The sequence below is a fragment of the Octopus sinensis genome, linkage group LG19 (assembly GCF_006345805.1).
Source record: "Octopus sinensis linkage group LG19, ASM634580v1, whole genome shotgun sequence".
NCBI lineage: Eukaryota > Metazoa > Mollusca > Cephalopoda > Octopoda > Octopodidae > Octopus > Octopus sinensis.
This window is the reverse complement of record NC_043015.1, coordinates 12,819,196-12,840,100: the sequence shown is the minus strand read 5'-3', so window position 1 is coordinate 12,840,100 and position 20,905 is coordinate 12,819,196. Positions and strand designations below refer to the sequence as shown.

Here is a 20,905-nt window from a genome sequence, read left to right as displayed (position 1 = left end):
TAGCGACTTGTTTTCTAGCCATGTTTCTCTCAAGTTTATATATTTTTGCAATTAAACAGTGAATTAATGCATGAAAAGTTTAAGCATCATTAACTACCAGCTCCCTTTTCCCTTCCTCTCTTATTGTTAAAAATTTGAAATAATTTCCAAAGATTAGTGTAGCAAAACTTATAAATTCTTTGTTTCAGCCCTAGCTTATTTCAAAATAGAAGAAAATACTCTAATATGCGTATGTTTGATTATATAGTTTATTGGCATGTGTAAGAACCACCATTATCATTTAACATTCACTTTTCCATGCTTGCATGGGTCAGATGGAATTTTGTTAAAGCAGATTTTTCTATGGCTGGATGCCATTCCTGTCACCAACCCTCACCCGTTTCCAAACAAGGTGATATTTCCCATGGCCAAACATGTTTTTCCACAGAAGACTGCAATCAAACAACATCACTTGTGTGATGGTGTGCTTGTTTACAGCCATCACATGATAGCAAGATAAGGATGTACACATATGCATGCACACACATCACATACATCCATATACACACACACACACACACACACACAACTTTCAGTTTCTGTCTGCCAAATCCATTCCCAAGGTTTTAGCTTGCTCAGGATAATAATAGAAAGCACTTGTCCAAGGTGCTACACAGTGGGATTGAACTTGAGACAACATAGTTGGGAGCAGGCTTCTTAAACACACTACCAACCTGTGCTTTCATATGAATTAGTGATGAAAAATTATTTACAAGCTATAAAGTATAAGCTCATCTATGAAGTACAGAGAATTTCAGCATTTATAATGTTTACTTACATTTCTAAACTTTTACCCTTGCTAGAAACATTAGAGCACCTGATTAGATGGTTTTTTCTGAACCTTTACATTTCGAGCAAAAATTCTGCGAAGAAACACTTTGTCTGACATTTGGTCTGGGTTGATAAAATAAATCCAAAGCCTATACTGTCATTTCTTTAATCAACTTTGCTCCAATTTTACAAATCTATAACTTCATGCCAATGTTACAAAAATGTTATTTCAGCATTTAGTTTCTACAGCTCATCTGCAGCATTCCTGTGAAACATCATATTGATACACAGCCATGATTGATTAATTTTTAAAAAATCAATCACAACTTATCTCATTAAAAAAATATTCCTTCCTGCTAATTTAAATTAGTAATTGGGGCAATTTCTGTATTGATTTTGTATCTGCATGCCTCTCTCTCTCTCTCTCTCTCTCACATATATACACACACACACAAGTGTCTATCTGCGTGTGTGTGTGTGTGTCCCTTTCTGATAGTCATTTTAGAATATATTTTCACCAAGTGTCCTCTGCATGGCTAGCTTTCTTTTTGTTAAAGATGGTCGTCCTTTTTTTTTTTTTGCCTTTGGTGCAGCCATTCACACCTTGAATTTTAAGGTCTTACAAACTTTTATTGTTTCAAATATCATAGTTGCCTTCTTTGTCACCATTACATGCGTACACCTTTTCTTCTAAAATCTATGTACAAATCTACACACGTTCTTACTGGTCTTGTTGCTCTCATGATAACAGGTATCAGATAAAAATGTACTTTGGGTTTGCATATGAAGGTTACTTCTCAACAATTTCTAGATACTATCATCCCCTTTCATTTCTCCTACCACATTGATGTCTAGTGCATAACAGCGGAACACGTTTGTATTTTTTTTGGTCCCAAACAATAATATCAGGTTAGTTATATTTGAATTTTATTACTGGTTTCAGTTTTAGGTTCCACTAATCTTTTGATCTATCAGTTACAATATCAATTTCAGTCATTGGTCCGTGGCCATGCTGGGGCATTACCTTTAAGAGTTTGTCAACAAATTGGCCCTAATACTGATTTCTCTTTTTTTTTTTAGCTTGGTACTTATTCTGTCAGTCTCTTTTGTTGAACCACTAAGTTATAAGGATGTAAACAAATCAACACTGGTTGCTTAGCAGTGGTGTGAGCCAAACACAAAGGCACATGCATGCACTCTCTCTCTCTCTCTCTCTCTCACACACACACACACACACACACACACACACACACACACACTCACTCACTCACTCACTCACTCACTCACTCACTCACTCACTCACTCACTCACTCACTCACTCACTCACTCACTCACTCACACTCACTCACTCACTCACTCACTCACTCACTCACTCACTCACTCACCACTCACTCTCACTCACTCACTCACTCACTCACTCACTCACTCACTCACTCACTCACTCACTCACTCACTCACTCACTCACTCACTCACTCACTCACTCACTCACTCACTCCTCACTCCTCACTCCTCACTCCTCACTCACTCACTCACTCACTCACTCACTCACTCACTCACTCACTCACTCACTCACTCACACACACACACACACACACACACACACAGCTTCTTTCAGTTTCTATCAACCAAGTCCACTCACAAAGCTTAGGTTGGCCTAGGGCTGTAGTTAAAGACACTTTCCCAAGGTGCCATGCAGTGGGACTGAACCCAGAATCATGTGGTTGGGAAGCAAAACTTCTTACCACACAGACACACCTGTATTTGTTGATATTTTCTTCATCACTATGTTCTAGATTGCTCTGGCTACAGTATTATGTCTCAGGGAAAGGTAATATCTAGAGATACTTTGGTTTTGGTTCTGCATTGCCTACGTTTCTTGTCAGCTGAGGATTTTTATCTTTTCTATATATTAAATTCTTGGAAAAGAATTTCTTGTATCTATATTACATAAAGGTGACCTTCAGTATTAGCTGCTCCAAACTTATTGGTGCTCCATAACAGTCTTTTAGTGTGGTTTGTTCTTTCTACAATTGGCCTTTTTTCATTTCAAGGCCCATGTGTACCTTTCTCACTGAGCTATTGTAGGTGTTGCAATTATTATGCTAAGTTGGACTTTACCATGTTTCTTGGCAGGAGATCTATGTCAGTTTTTATTTCATGTCTCCTCTCAAGTTTATCAACTGATATATTGATTTTTATATTTTTGTGCTCACAAACTGAAGTGGGAGAGTTGCTAAGCTTTTTTCTCTCTCCTAGAAGTGATGCTCCAGTCTAACAATCTGGGTCTTGTTTGATGTTAATGCAGATTTAAGGCCACAGTTGCCCTCCATGCATGGGAAATATAATTTGTCTACATTCCCACTGATGTTGAAATTTCCAGTAATCCTGAATATTTCTATCTAGGTTAAGTTATTTTAATTGCTAGTTCCGGATAAATGTACTTGTTAAGATAGATACTAGTAAGGTGTTGTGAAATAATGTGTATATACACATATACATTTGCATGCGTGTGTGCATTTTATATGTGTGTGTGTGTATATATATATATATATAAATTATACATACATGTATATTTATATTCATCATCATCATCATTTAATGTCCGTTTTCCATGCTTGAAATTGGTTGAACGGTTCAACCGGGGTCTGGGAAGCCAGGAGGCCGCACCAGACTCCAGTCTGATCTGGTAGTGTTTCTACAGCTGGATGCCCTTCCTAACGCCAACCATTCCATGAGTATAGTGGGTGCTTTTTACATATCACCAGCACAGGGGCTAGAGGAGGCTGGCAACAGCCACGATCGGTTGGTGCTTTTTACGTACCACTGGCACGGAAGCCAGCCAAGGTGGCGCTGGCATTGACATGCCAATGGCACGGGTATCACAACTACAATTTCCATTTGATTTTGATTTTGATGTTGATGTACTTGACTCAATAGGTCTCCTCAAGCACGGCAGTCGTCCCCCACGATCCAAGGTAAGCACAGCACACATGTATACCAGAACTAGAGTAGAAGTTCCAGGTATGGAAACAAGGTCTAAAATCGAAGGGCCTTAAAGTTAACCTAGCAAAAACTAAAATCTTAGTGAGTAAGCAAGCAGACAAATCACAAATCGTTGTGGACACATAAAAGGTGTAGCAACATCAGAGGAAGGTTAACAGGGAAACTAGCTTTTGTATGTGGAAGAAGCACAGGTACAATAAATGTTGAAAATGTGCAGAAAATAGACTTCATCAACTACCAGTGGCGAAAGCTAGAGGTAGTAGATAGCTTCCATTATCTAGGTGACCAAGTTAGTAGTGGAGGTGGATGCTCTAAGAGCATAGCTGTGAGAATAAGATTAGGTTGGGCAAAGTTCAGAGAGCTCCTACCTCTGCTGGTAACAAAGGACCTCTCTCTCAGAGTGAAAGGCTGATTGGATGATGCCTGTGTACAAACTGCTATACTACACGGCAGTGAAACATGGACTGTAACAGCCAAGGACATGCGTAGGCTTGAAAGAAATGAAGCCAGTATGCTTCGCTGGATGTGCAATGTCAGTGTGCATGTTCGACAGAGTGTAAGCATCTTGAGAGAAAAGTTAGACATAAGAGGCATCAGATGTGGTGTGCAAGAGAGATGACTGTACTAGTGTGGTCATGTGATACATATGGATGAGGACAGCTATGTAAAGAAGTGCCAATCTCTAACTGTGGAGGGAACCTGTGGTAGAGGTCAGCCAAGGAAGACATGGGATGAACTGGTGAAGCACGATCTTTGAACTTTGAGCCCCATGGAGGCAATGACTAGTGACTGAGACCTTTGGCGATATGTTGTACTTGAGAAGACCTGTCAAACCAAGTGAAATCATAGTCATGGCTGATGGTGGTGTCACGTAACTGGCACCTGTGCTGGTGGCAGGTTAAGAGCACCTTTCAAGCATTGAGATTCAGATGAAAACCTTGTAGAATGCTACTCATTTTACACCTTCGATGTATGATAATTACACATCCTACCAATGTATTACAGATGTAAAAATGTGTTGAAACAATTGTAGTGATTTTAAAGAAAGAATGTTGTTCATTCCATTTTCTATCAGTTGTCTGTTTATATAATATGTACTTATATAAGGTATATATATATATATGCACTCATTCCTACTCAATCCACCTTTATTGCTTTCTGACTTTGTCTCTGTGTGTCTCTCTCACTCCCTCTCTCTCTCTCATTTCCTGATATTACTTTCCCCCTTTCTCTCCTGTATTATCTTTTCTGCATGTAACACTTTACCTTCCAATGTATAATGTGGGGTCATGCTGCTTCCCACTCACCCCGCTATCTTTTACTGTGACACACTCTCTCTCTCTCCCTCCCTCCTTTACACCAAACTTTGACATTGCTCTTCCCCTTCCCTTCTCTTCTATTTTCTGTTATTACTTGGCTCTCTCCTAATACTGTTTCCTCTGTTATTCTCTCCTCTGCAATGTTCCCACTACAATAAATCTGCTCCATCCATCACATTGCAAGCTACTGGATAACCTCACCAGTACTAGTACCAAAATATGTGGTTGGTAAATCAAGTCACACAGCAACAATGTAGTTTGAGGGGGATCAAGTAAGAATATTATTGACAGTGACTTCAGAGTTTTTGCCAGTTAGGCTGAGGTTAATCTTGCATTATATAGTCTGCTTTGGAGTATAACCATGGCTTCATAAAGAAATGTCAAAACCACTGTCAGTAATATTCTTGGCTGTGTGGTAAGTAGCTTGCTTACCAACCACATGGTTCCGGGTTCAGTCCCACTGCGTGGCACCTCGGGCAAGTGTCTTCTACTATAGCCTCGGGCCAACCAAAGCCTTGTGAGTAGATTTGGTAGATGGAAACTGAAAGAAGCCCATCGTATATATGTATATATATATGTATATGTGTGTATATGTTTGTGTGTCTGTGTTTGTCCCCCCAACATTGCTTGACAACCAATGCTGGTGTGTTTACGTCCCCGTCACTTAGCAGTTCGGCAAAAGAGACTGATAGAATAAGTACTAGGCTTACAAAGAATAAGTCCTGGGGGTCGATTTCCTCGACTAAAGGCAGTGCTCCAGCATGGCCGCAGTCAAATGACTGAAACAAGTAAAAGAGTAAAGAGTATATAGGTAATTTTGTATATATTGAAATTGAAACAAAGATCTATGACAAGTTCTACCTTCTACTTCATAACCATCCACAGTTTATATTTTTTTGTCTCTCTTATACAGTTTGAAATCTCTAATTATTGCAAGAAATATTTTCACACTTGGATGGATTTTAGAATTTATACTTATTTTGGTAAAATTACTGGCATTGCCATAGTAAGATTCTATGCATGACACAGGGGTCAAGTCTTCACATTCTTTGATAGCCAGTTTTTATTTAAGGCAGAAGTGAATCTTATTGGAATACAATTTAATTTTGAATTTTTTTACTTTTTTTCAGATGGTACTTTGGGAAAATACGCCGTGTTGAAGCAGAGAAGAAATTGCTACTACCTGAAAATGAACATGGGTCATTTTTAATAAGAGACAGTGAGAGTAGAAAGAACGACTATTCTTTGTCAGGTGAGTATTCTTAAAATTTGTTTACAAAAGCAAAGTAAAAAAGAGAGAGAGAGAGAGAGAGAGAGAAAGAAACTAAGCATAATCTTTATTTAAATCTTTATCACAGCTGCTTAACAGTCTTCTTTGCTGTACAACTGAAATGTTTTCCTTAAATTTATGTTTGCTTAAGATTAATTCCACTACCTGTTTTTAATTATGAAAACTAGAACCATATATTTCTTATTCTGTATTTCTGTTTATATAAAGCATAATCTACCATCATCTCTCTTTACTTTATACTTGCAAGCAGATATAAAGCATTTGCGATTAAAAAAAAATTCACTGTGTATCCTAGATGATACATGAATAATAGAATTATTAGGTATAAATCTTGTAACTGGAATACTGAGTTATCTATTACACCCACATACAAAAGAAAACATTCCCCAAATCCCTAGGAATGAAACAGAGCTCATAAGCAGTTTTACAATTTCAAGAAAGCAGAATCCTTACAAATAGATAAATCCCATATCACAAACCAAAGCAACAGTTTAAAATTTAAGGGTAATTTAGTTTCTGTCTCTGAACAAATATAAATCTGATGTGTCCACAGAATGAAAACTAATAGCAAATTTGAAAAGTTTGAGAGCTTGATGCTAATCTTAATAAGTATTCAGATACAATCAATTAGAGTAATTAAAGAAAAATGTGAAATTTCTAAGTGTAGGCACGGACATAGCTGTGTGGTAAGAAGCTTGCTTCCTAACTACATGGCACCAGTTTCAGTCCTGCATTGCAGCTTGGGCAAATGCCTTCTACTGTAGCCTCGAGCTGACCAAAGACAGAGACTGAAAGAAGCACGTCATATATATATATATGCATTGTGTTTGTCCCCCCCCCCATTACCACTTGACAATGGGTGTTGGTGTATTTATGTCTCTGTAACTTAGCAGTTTGGCAAAAGGGACTGATAGGGACTAGGTTTTAAAAAAAGTAAGTCCTGGGCTTGATTTGTTCAACTAAAACCCTTCAATGCAGTGCTCCAGTATGGCCACAATCAAATGACTGAAATAAGTAAAATACTAAAAGACAAGACAAGGAATACTATTTGAAACTTTATCAATGATTGAGAAAAATTGTTGGTTGTCTTTTTAAATGGTTTTATTACTTGGAAAAAGATGGTATGTTTAATAACTTAATTAAAGAGCTTGGATACCTCATAATAGAGTGATGAGGACATATCATTGATAAAGTTGCAAATGCCAATGAAAGGACTCTCATAAATTTACTGATTGATAGCCTGATCGACTGATTAGTCAAGCAATCAAATAATTAATTTGTCAGCTAGCTGATCAATAATAAGAATAAAAAGAAATACAGTAGAACTTGTACGTTTTTTTTTTTATTTGCAAAATGACCCTTCCAGGATATAACATAAGTTTTTCCAAGTCTTAATCTTGTTGTTTGTATTTCTGTTTACACAATCTTTCAATTAAGTTGATCTCTAGTTATCATCAGGTACTCTGATGACAACTAGATATGAAACGAGTCATATTCAGGAAATAAAGGATCTGTGACAGAGCTTCAGAAAAAATCCATTTAATTAAAACATTTAAAAAAAAAAAAACGCAGCCCCAAACTTCTGGTCTTTCATTCATTCATTCATCTAACAGATAAGTTGAATGCTTATTTATTATTTCACTTCCCCATCAATCATACATGCTTTCTTATCTATCTAACTATTTTTAACTAATTTCTATATCTATCTAATTATTTTAACTAATTTATCCATTACCCATCTCACCTCTCGTGTATTCATCAACCATCGTGTATTCACGGTGCACCCGCCCTGCCCACCCCCACAACCAATACTGGATATCTCTATATTTTTGCTTCATCCATACCGGATGTCGCTTCTCCCACCACCATAATAGGTGTCTACTCTTCGAACCCCCCTCTTCAATACGCTATTTCACCATGCATTACCCCTCTCTTGATATCCTACGTTCTACTTGCCTAGAACCTGTCATCATTTCTCTGAACCACCCCTCCCCACTGGTGCTCCCCTATATTTCTGCACCCCCCCCACATAAAAAAAGCACCATCCGAACGTGGCCGATGCCAGACCCCTCTGGCACCTGTGCAGGTGGCACGTAAAAAACACCCACTACACTCGCGGAGTGGTTGGCGTTAGGAAGGGCATCCAGCTGTAGAAACTCTGCCAGACTAGACTGGAGCCTGGGGCAGTCCCTTGCTCCCCAGACCCCGGTCGAAACCGTCCAACCCATGCTAGCGCGGAAAACGGACGTTAAACGATGATGATGATTGTATAAACTAAAACACACAAGATAAGAGTAATAGTCCAACAAAGTGTAATTATTATAGCTCATACCATATAATTAATACTTGCTTACAAACTACACTTTAATTCAGCACATTCAATGATTAGCATTTTGCCAGTTAACATTTTCATAAGCTAAAGCAGGTAGTTGTATCAAAATAATGTCCTCTCCTTTTTCTATTCACCTGTGAGATTTTTGTATCATCTGCATAACTTGTAATCGTGGCTCTCTGTGTGGCTGAGGGCATGTCTGAGAGGGCCATTATTAACAGCAGTGGTCTCAAAACATTGCCTTGTGGAATACCACTCACTATTTGCATGTCATTAGAGGTGGGCCCCATTGGCTACTACTGCTTGACTTCTATCTTTCAGAAAGTCATGTAGTTATTCTCCCAATTTCCTGACTATGCTGAGCTCACACAGTTTGTACATATAATTCCATGATTGACTTTATCGAAAGCCTTTGCAAAGCCAAGATATATCACATCCACATTTGAGTTGTTGAGCAGCTGTTTCAACACCCAGTCATAGTGTTGTAAGAGCTGAGTCAGACAGCTTTTTCCTGGTCGGAAACCATGTTGGGTGTCAATCAGCAAGTCATTTTCCTCAAGGAAGGTGATTAGTTTTCTTCTGACTATTCATTCCATGACTTTGCTGATGTGCAAGGTCAGAGAGACAGGTCTATAGTTTTTAGCCTCTACTCTGCTACCTCCTTTATGGATGGGACATCTTTTCCCTTCCTTCAGCCTTCCAGTTTGCCAGTTGAAAGAAGCTCTGAAGAGAGACGGCAGTGTTCTTGCTAGGACTCGCTTACATGATTTTAAAAGGATTGCTGAGAATTCATCAGGGCCAGTAGCTGAGTTCGAGTTCCTCTCATTTAAAGCCCTTATAACATCATCTTTATATTGAAGTGATCAATCATCACTGCCTCAGTTTTTATATCTGCAGTGGCAAAAAAGTCAGCTGGATTGCTGACTTGCAAGTGTCCTAAGGGTGGAGTGAAAACACTTTTGAATTGCTCATTTAGTATTTCACTTGTCCTCATTGGGTGTCCTGTAAGTGAACCATCTTTTTGGTGGAGTGGCCCTGCTCTGCAGTGCACTGAGGCTGTTTCTTTGGCAAACTTATAGAAGGCTCTGGGGTTAGATTTTATATTGTCTATAGCCCAGGCTTCTTACTCTGCTTTCTTTTTCATAGGAGGAGTTGCAGATTTTTTTTCAATTTCCAGCAGTTGTATTTTCTGGTGGGATTTTTCATTGCTTTCAGTTTGTTTGCTTAAGCAATTTGAAATTTGTGTATGCCATCTCATAAGAACTTTCCTTTCCCTGGGGATTTTGTTCTTGTGTACAGTGGCCTGTCTCTCTGGGACACATATGTAGCATACAGTTTGCATTACAGACATGAATTGTTGAAATTTCATGTCAATGTCTGGTGAGGAGAGACATTTAGGCTAGTTTTGTTTGAGGACCTCTTTCTCAATTTGTTTCCAAGGAATACGTGTGTATATATATATATATATATACTAGCTGACGTACCCAGTAATTCCAGGGGGAGCAGGGCTTATCCCTTGGTTCCGTTCTCATAATTATGTTGCTTAGCCAGTAACAACAATACAAACTGTGTAGCCCTTAACAAAACCATTCGCAGTAAAAAAGTACATGAAAGTTTGTTTACAGAAACAACTACAAACTAATCATAGTTCTTAAATCTGACAGAAAAAAAGTAGGAAGGTTTGCTGGTATAATTGGTTGCATAAACAGAGATGTGGGTTCGAAACCCATGTGTACGGGAAAACCTACTTTTTTTTATATGCTCCATTATTAGACTATTTTCTTTAGTCATTGCACAGTGATCGCTATAAGCTTTAAGCTTATAAAATACTTTTATTATTATTTACAGAATTGTAAAAATTGGCACTGCTTAACAAAACCATTCACAGTAAAAAAAACATATATGATTGTTATATATTCACCATGACGATAATGGACTTCAAAGAGAATTAAAGTAGACTGATAATGAAATAATGATTTAAGCTTAATTATCTCAAAATTCAGTATTTATCAATTATATTAATCTAATTTGTTGAGTGCGCTATAGCTAGAAAATAAAAAGACAATTTAGAAAATAATTTTATCTGTACCAAACTTGAAGGAAAAAGACATGCATAAAATTGAAAAACTGACCATCTCAAAGGAAATTCCAGATATTTTTGATTTCTATAAAGTTATTCTGTGACATTACACATGCCCACACACACTCATAGATGTGTGTGTTCTAATTATTATTGTATCTGCTGTTACATCAGTTCCTAGAAGAGTGGGAAATCTTGTTTCATCATAAATGCTTTTCATTTTGCATTTGACTGAATATATTTTGCCTGTGACATGGAAAATTGTCAAAAAATAATAAAAAGAAAAGCTTAAAGGAGTGGCATAGTAGTAATACTTATTATATAGTCTTGGGAAGTTTTATTTTGTATAATATTAATGACTGTCCATAAATTATACAATTGAAGCAAATGCTTTAAACTATGAGCTACACCAGTATGACAAATTTACATTGTTTTATATAATTTAATGATGCAAGGTATATTCTACTGGCTTTCTTTTTACATTCAGAAAATACTCATCATGACTTTTTAATGGGCTTTGATACAGAATCTTTAATTAATCAAATGTTATTTCTTCCATTCATATACATGATGTTCAGGAAATATCATCTATATTATCTATTAAAAAAATGTTTGTTTTTTATATACATTATGAAATCCTGAATTATACATCACATTTTTGCATCATTCTTTAGAAATGCCAAATATATATGACTAACACACACTAGTGCATTTGTGTGTGAGTGAGTGAAGACATGGTAGTGGAGTGAAGAGGTTCACTTTAAAACCTTGTGGTTAGGGATTCAGTTCCACTGCATGGATGTTATAGACAGGTAACCTATACTATAGCCATAGGTTGATCAATATCTTGTGAGTAAAACCAGTTGGCAGACAGAAAATAAGCCCTGTGTGTGTGTCTTTGTGTGAACGAGTTCATATTTCTACTCATCTTCATATGTTTGCTGGTCATAAACAAAAGCCCCACTTCTTCGGAAAGAGTGTTTCCATTTCTCTGTGAAACCATGTCCAGGCTGTTTGTTGAGTGAGTGATTTGAGGATTATTACCTCACTTGGAAATGAGATCCAGCCATAGAAAACTCAACCCCTTCATACCATGGAAGCATGGGGTGACCATACTTTTCCATCAATTTTCAGTGTAATGTGAGGAACTGCATCCTTTGATTTTGTTATAATTCACTTTGTGGAACCAGACTTAACGCTTTAGCATTCAGAATACTCTGTGAAATGTTCTGCTTATTTATTCACATTGTTTTGAATGAATCATGTATTATCTTTTCGTGTTAAGATTTCAATGATATGATTGTTTATTTTTAGAATGACATTGTAGTATAGGTGTGAGAGGGTGGATTTGACAGGTTTGAACATAAAACAGGTGGAATATTTGGACTGGATAGGACCAGTTTAAATGCTAAAGGATTAAAGAGCAAATTAACATTTTTAAAAAAGTGTATTTAGCTTGTATTTCTGCCTGAAAATTAAAAAATATTGCCAGTGAGTCAACATACACGTAGCTTTATGTATGCATCTGTACATACATATACATGTACATATTTATGCAAATTATACAGTAACCAACAGTTTACTCAAATCCTGAATGGACATGTGATATGAAAATTTACCTGCTAATTGTTATTTGCAGATTTACTGTATCCTAAGAGACAATTATTGCATATTACATACATAATTGATTTGCTATATAAGATTGTTTTAAGAGAGAGAGTTAGCAAGCATTTAATTTTATTGCTTTAATTGTATTCAAAGATTATTGATAAGTAGAGGGATAATCTCTTTTGGAATAAAGTATTTCCCTATAAAGACTATAATCCTATACTATATGGAAATTTTCATAAATGTTTCATTTGAATTGAAGCCAAACTAATAAATCAAATTTAACCCTAAATAAACATTAAATCTTATTCAAAACATAAAGAAATCTAATAAATTTATTTCTATCTTTCAAAACTTAGTGGTTTAGATCTAGTTAAGTTTAAGGTCAAACACATTAAAACTCTTGATGTGAGCGTCTTTGGTATCAACCAATATAGTTTTGAAGAGATGAGTTCTTGTTGAGTCTCTTTTGTCAAGTTCAGTTCGTAGATGATCAGTTTCCATTTGTTTGTATCACTAGTATTCTAGAAAGAAAGAATCTGTCAAAAGACTTCATTTCTTATTTTTAAAAATTTCAGTGTTTTATTCTTGTTTTAAAAACAAATATTTTAATAACTTAATAGTTCGTTGTTACAATCAGAGTAAATATTCCATAGCTGAACCTTCATAACAAATATAAGTTCAGTATAAATTTCTTGAGATGCCATCTGTTTGATAAGCTTTAAGTGTCAGCATGCTTATTCAAGGCTTCGTAAAATCTGCAAAATAAGAAAGCCTTTGTTAATTGAAACCTGAACTAGTTACACTTCTTGGATGATGCAAGTTCACTTCCTTGTATGCATTAATTCTCAGTATTAAACACCCAACTGTTTCTGAAATACAAGGTCTTTATATCATCATAGTTATCATCATTATCAGTAACATACATCGATTTTTATAAGTTGGCTTGATGGACAGGTTGTCATGGTGGTCATGGTTCACTTTATCTTCTCTACCAAACAACAGAGAAAAACAATCCCCTTTTGCTGTTGCGTACGTCATAGGTACATTTTATCATGACACCAGCACTAGACTGGTTGTCCTCTCTACTATGCATCAGTTATTTGGAGTGATTTCCCTCATAGACAGATAAACTTTGAAGCTGCTTATGGGATCATACTTGTACATCCCATTTTTGGCGTATTTTCTATGGGTGAAAATCAGCACCCATTCTCCAGGCTGTACTGGGTGTATTTTATCTCAGAGCATTAACTAAAGAGTCTCTTTCACCTTGTATCATTTCTTATTTGAATTACTGTCTTTTTGACTGGGAAGCCTGCAATGGTGCCTATGGATTGCACATCATATGTTGAATTACTTGTGTTTATTATTTAATTTTTTTTTAAAGTTTGGTTTTAGATTTACTGAATAAGGACAGTTTTAGTAAACCTTCTGGTTGAGGTAACAGAAATGATATTACTCTTGCTGTGTGAGTAGATTTGGTAGGCAGAAACTGAATGAAGCCTGTCGTGTATGTATATATATATATATATATGTTATTTAGAGATAGTAGTCCCCATCATCACACCATATAAAAGAATCTTAATTTAATACTTACTACTCATTTCTCTGCTACACGTGTTTCTTGAGGTTCTTTTATGGTTCCTTAAGCACGGAATGTTTTTCAGGAACCTTTCTTAAAATGTAACCCCAATCATCAGTTACATTTTAAGAAATGTTCCTGTAAAGCACTGCGTGCTTAAGGAATCGTAAAAGAACCTCAAGAAACACGCGTAGCAGTGAAATGAGTAGTAAGTATTAAATTAAATTAAAATTCTTTTATATGGTGTGATGATGGGGACTACTATCTCTAAATAACATATGTATTTCTTCATTGAGAATAATTTGAATCGCCGTGATGCCAGAATTTTTATTCCCTAATAAATAAAATGAAATAATATATATATATATATATGTATGTGTTTGTTCCCCCACTATCGCTTGACAACTGATGTTGATGCATTTACATCCTCATAACTTAGCAGTTTGGCAAAAGAGACTGATAAAATAAGTACTAGGCTTACAAAGAATAAGTCCTGGGGCCAGTTTGTTTGACTAAAGGTGGCATTCCAGCATGGTCACAGTCAAATGACTGAAACAAGAAAAGGAAGATTGCATATCTTCTTTTATAATTTTTTTTTTTTTTGAAAGTCTAAATTTGTTTCAAAAGACAAAAATGAGAACTTAATTTTCTTTTCATTTTATACTTTCTATTGTTTTCTTATGTTTCAAATGTTTAGCTTAAGTATGTAATCTTTTTGACTGTATTTAAGTTTACTGCTTGCAATAAATTGGTGTTTTTGATTAAATTGCAAATATAACATAATGGATTTTCATGACATATATGTTTTTTTTTTTAACTCGGATCCATAAATGATAATTGAAGAGTGAATTTGAAAAGAAAAAAAAAAATGCAATTCACACACATACACACACAGCTATCATATTGCAACTGCCATATTGTCAGGGATCTATTTTATGCAATCTGTATTAAAGTCATTGAGCAATCCTTAAGTTATGAGCATTCATCTCGCATGCATACTCGTGTGTATGTGATGTGGAGAACTGCTTAAAATGGTATTGCTATGTTTGATGATATTCTGTAAATATGGTAAAATAAACAATAATGATTTTGATAGATATTGTTAAAGTTGTATGATCAAATTAGTCTAAAATGAATCTTTGAGTGTTTAAGTGAAGACCTAAGATCTTCAATAAATAGCATCTGTTCCTCAATATATCTCCATCTTCTCCATTTCATAGCATCTGTTCCTCATTTTTGCTCCCTTAAAAATTGACTTAAAGAATGAAATTATTTATAATAATCTTATGAATCTAGACAGTTTTTTTTTTCTGTCAAATGAATAACAGCTTTACTCTATGCATGTTGACACAATTAAAAAATAATAGCCATTTATTTTAGCTTTTCAACTGAAAGACATACATACATCTACAGTGTATTTAGGTTTTGCTTATGAGAGCCTTGTTATAAAACCCCAGTGTCAAGATGGATCATACACTACTGATTCATCAGATATATGTAGCAGTCTTATAAAAAAATATATATCAACTAACTAAAATTTTCTTTAATAGACAGAAAGTAATAACTCACACACCCATGTAACTAGTGAAAAAATACATATATATATAGAAGGCTCTATTAATTATCTTAGAACCGGCTTAGCTCCAAAACCAGATAATATTCTAGTGGTTTTCTTGAAATCTTGCAAAAATATTTAAAATATTTGAATATTATCTTCCAAAGTTTTCTAAATGCTGGAAAACTTCCAACAGCTTTTGAAAAAGGAAACCATTTCAGCAGTTTGGTAAAGTGTGTTGATGGGTACAACCTGGTAATTAGTCTAGCATCCCTCATCTCACACATGATTAAAATACTGAAATGAACAGATCATGCGAAAATTCAGCTTGTAAATTAACAATGAAATTAACTTTTAGTTTCTTGATACTACTCCCTCCACCGAGATTCTCCACACAAGTTATTACTACACAAGTTATTACCACACAAGTTATTACTACACAAGTTATTACCACACAAGTTATTACCTCACCACCAGACAAGAGCAAAGCTTCAATTGAGAACCCTCAGTCATCTGCACATACACCCATCAAAATACCCCTTATTTTATTCAAATGAACAACTAAATATATATAAAACTATACTTAGTTATGCAAGTGGTAAAAACAAAAACTACATGCATACATTTTTGAGTGAGATAGTGAGAAAGGAATCAATTATGATGGAGGATAATAAACTGGACGAAGCTATTTAACATTGTAATATTTCTTTTAATAGGTGCAATGCTGATTGCATTTGTTTAGACTTCACAAAGTTGATCATGGAATGAATTATATACCTCAGTATCTTAAGGCAATCAGGTGATTTGATTTTTGATCTCTTGAGAAATAGGTACCAAATAGTTGCAGCTAAACTGCAGATTATCAATGAAATATCCTGTAAACAGTGAAATTCACAATATACTATCATTGGATTTCTCTTATTTATGACACTGTTTGATAAGACTGGATGGCTTCAGTCTCCTAGGACAATCAATTACATGAATGACAGTAAGCTGTCACTTAGGATACAGGCAGTAAATAATTTTCAAATACTACAGTGAAACATAAACTTTATGCAAATAAATACTGAATAATAATATGAAGTTCAATTCAACAAGGCACCATACTTAACTCTATACATTGGGAGTATTTATAGAGACCCAAAGAATCAGACTTTATTTCAAGTCTTTCCAACTGTGTATTATGTGGATGTACTGGTCTTCAGTGTAAATAATGGAGATATTGTATCATTGATAAGTTTATTTCCTGCTAACTCTGAAAAAGATATCTAACTCTATTTTGCTAATGGCATCATGTCTTAACTGAAATATCCACATTTATTTTCATTCATTCTCTATATCAAAGCAAAATAGTTATCCAACTGCTAATACATTATTAAATATTACTTAATCAATATTCTTAACTGTTACTTTATATTTATTCTTTTACACAATTATGGAAACTGCATTTCAAGGCATCTAATTGATTATGGATGAAATTCTCAATAATTGACACCTCCCTTTTAGTTGGAGAAAGAAAACAAAAACCTTGTGTTATTTGTTAGCAACTCTCAAAGAAAAGGGAGATAATTTCAAGAAATTAATAATTAATTTCACATGCTTAACTGAACAAATTTCAATTAACTGAGATATTTTTTTTCTTTTTCTCTCTCTCTCTACTTTTTTTTTTCACATGTCATTTAGTACATCACTCCTTATCTAAATTCCTTCCATTCACCTACTTGAGTGATTTCCTTTGGTTCATTTTGTTTTTATTATAAATGGTTTGCTTTATCTTAGTTTGTCAATTTGTATAGCTATGATATTGTTAATCTGTAGAGTAGATTTTTGGTTTAAATTTATTGAAGTTATATAGATGAACAACCTTTAGCTTTTATTTTATATGTATCAAAATTAATTACAAAGAGTAAATATATGGTTTCTTTACTACAACCATCTATTAATTGCATTAAAATTACAGACCAGACTCTGCACTAATTATGATTAAACATTTTTGTTTGGGGCTTCAACTTTCATGGAAAATCTGATCATCTTAGAGATTAATTATTTCATCTATTGAGGTGATCTACTTAATCTCCTTAGGGTTTTAACATAAACTCATGCTCAACTTTCAACTGTTATTTATAAATCTCCTACAATCAAGTACTTTATAGTTTCCTTTTAAATCCTCAAGGCTTTTATATTTTCTTAGTTTGATTGCTTGAAATCCATTTCTGTCATATTTTGATGTAATTTTAGTAAAATTTAGCTCATAACATACATACTAACTGCTGTGTTTGATATTAGTCTTCTAATGAGAGATTAAGATAATTAAAAAAAATAATTGTTTACAATCTCCTTTTAATGCCCCATGACTTTCATATCGCATCCCATTTTGACCATTTTAGACTATTTTCATAAAATTGAAACACTAATATTATTCTGGGAAGAAAGCAGCAAGCAGGTAGAATTGTTAGCACACCAAGCAAAATACTTAGTGGCATTTTATTCCTCTTTCATGTTCTGAGTTCAAATTCTGCTGAGGTCTTTTATCCTTTCAGGGTTGATAACATAAGACTTAGCCAAGGAACATTTTTAACATTGATTCCATTGCAATATTAGCATTGTCGCATTTCTGTCCATTGTATTTTCCTAAACCCTGTTAATTGAAACAATGAAGTAAATGAAGCAATACTTCTTAATATTTCCACAAACACTTAATCAGTATAAAAGCTTAATATGGACAAGATTAGATGTATTCATTCATGAGCTATTCTTTTGATGATCATTAAAACATGCATAATACAGTCAGTAAGTTTGTTGAAGTTTTGAGAGACAGATATAATGTTCAGTTAACTTTAAAAACTGATGAAGGTAATCTTTTTACTTCAACATTTCTTCCAAACTAACTGAAAGCTGAAAAACTACATTACTCTCTGAATGTAATTGCAGTTGTATATATATATATGCCAAGTCCTGGGCAAGTAAGATTTGCTCTCTTAAAAGAGGTGAAAACACTTCCTTAAATTTGGGAACAAATCTTTAGATTTTAACAATGGATCCTAACTGTAGTTTGAATTAGTTGCTGCTTTTAGAGAAGAAACAGTCTGCAGTTCTTGTGAATAAGCATTACACCAAGATCAACTGAAAAGTATTTTTCAGTAGACTGTAGAAAGCAGATTTTGTGTAGAAATGGTGGATATCTGAATTAGAAACTCAAATATTCATCAGCGAGCTCTCTCTTTCTTTATTCTTGGATTACAAAATCTGTAGAGTGTAGGATGAAATATCTACTTGTATTTGTTTATTTATGATTTGTGTTTAGATTTTTCCCAAATCGTTTATTTACCTTGTATCTTGCAGTTGTTAATACAATATGTACCAGTCCACTATCGGGTATTGATATATCTTCAAAAGTGATGCTACTGCATGGCCAGAGTCCAGTAGCTGAAACCAGTAAAAGTATAAAAAAAACTCAAAGAAAGCTTAAAATGTGTTTTATTGCATAGTTTACTTGTTTTATAGAATGAAAAAATAATTGCTTATTTTATCTTCATTTCTTTCAACTTTAACCTTGTTTAAACTATATTTGGTTTGTTTAATTGATATTTAACAATGACAATCTTTTCATCCTTTTTAACCATGTGTGAGTGTATGAAAATATAAATGTTATGTTTATGTGTGGGAAGACATGAACAAATGAGATGTATTCTTTTATAGATAGTTTCCCTAAAGATGCTCTGATGAGTAAGGTATTGCCTGGTATGTGGTCTTTGACAGAAATGTGTCTGTATATACTATATGATCCATGACTAAAATAAGCTCTGATACCTTGTACGAGCCATGACTGAAGTATGCCGATATATAGTTCAAACTAATTAGCTATCAAGTTTTAACAAATGGACTCAGACAATAAATGCTTTTCTAAGAATATGAGCAATTGCAAGAAGGGTGGGTTTTTGAAGCACTCACATGTCCATCTTGATGTCCAACCATTCCAAGTGGTGCATTAGTTTTTTTTTCTTTCTTTCTCAGGATTAAACCTATTACTCCTGTGATAACTTGTATAACTTTCACATTTGCCACTGAACATTATTGATATTTCTACTTCCAATATACCATATTTCGAGATTTTTCTGCATCTTTTCTGTAATTTTTATGTTTAAAGGAATTGCAGCATCTTTTTCCAGTGTCATGTTTAATAATATCTGGTGTAAAGTATTCAGTTACCTTTTTCCGTAGAATCTTTGGTTTACTAGATTTGTTCAGATCCATTCTAGTACATGATTGTTCCACCCATCTGAAGTGTTATGTCCAAATAGTTTATAAGCAACCAATGCAAATTGAGATAGACCTTATCTTGATATTCATATTCTTTCTTAGTTAACATTTCACAACTTGCTACAGTATGATCAATATTTTCCACTCACTCATTACAGAGACAATATCTTTTCATTGAGGTGGTATAATAAATGTCTTTATTTACTGGAATAGTATTAAATTCTTGATATCTCTGTGGAACTGTATTTGTCAGTGCATTTTTCTAACACAGCCTTTCTTTCACTAACTAACCTATTTTTAGTATACATTCTTCTCTTCAAGTTCAACACCAGCAGATTTTAATTCTATTGTAGCATATTTAAGTAGTTCTTCACCTTTTTTGCAAGATAATATCTTATTGACCTTAGCACTCTATCCACATAGTCATAAATGCTAATAAGTCCTCCCATTTCATGTATAAACTAACATTTGCCTTCAGATCTAGTACTTCATGTATAGTTAGTTTTTCTCATTTTTCTGTCTAATACAGCTATGTCATCTTTCATCCAATCGACTCTACTAGCACTATAACTCATGATTGCATCCACTCACATGTTGATCATCACATTTATAAAATTCCTTGAATTACATTTGGAAGTCAACAAGCCTCAATTTGTTCAAATATGTGTCATTTTCACATTCTACTGAGCTATAGATGTAGGCATGACTGTTTGCTTCATAACCATATGGACAAGTATCTTCTACCTCAACCTTAAGCTGAAATTTGAATGAAATTTAGTAAATAGGAACAGTAGGGAGCCCATTGTATGTGTGCGTTTGCACATGCACGTGTGCACACACACACAACGCACTAAACTTTAAAATAATTACAGGGTCAATATACTTGACTAAACCCTTGAAAATGTATTACAGCTGCTCACCAATATTTGATAAAAGACTAGAATACAAGGATATATATATATATATATATATATATATATAGATATAGATTGATATGGAGATATATATAGATATATATATACTGTGAATGCCACATAAAAAGTGTTCAGTCCACTCTGCAAAGT

At 34.5% G+C, this 20,905-nt stretch overlaps 1 protein-coding gene across 4 annotated transcripts in view; it reads left to right on the top strand.

The window, feature by feature from the left end:
* The window catches only part of LOC115222283 (tyrosine-protein kinase Src42A), a 221,011-nt gene that overhangs the window by 118,405 nt on the left and 81,701 nt on the right, over nucleotides 1-20,905 (top strand). For all 4 annotated transcript variants that reach the window (XM_029792456.2, XM_029792455.2, XM_029792454.2 and 1 more), the window contains exon 2: nucleotides 6,264-6,385. In XM_029792456.2, coding sequence (XP_029648316.1) covers nucleotides 6,264-6,385 — 122 coding nt within the window. The remainder of the gene's footprint in view (nucleotides 1-6,263; nucleotides 6,386-20,905) is intronic.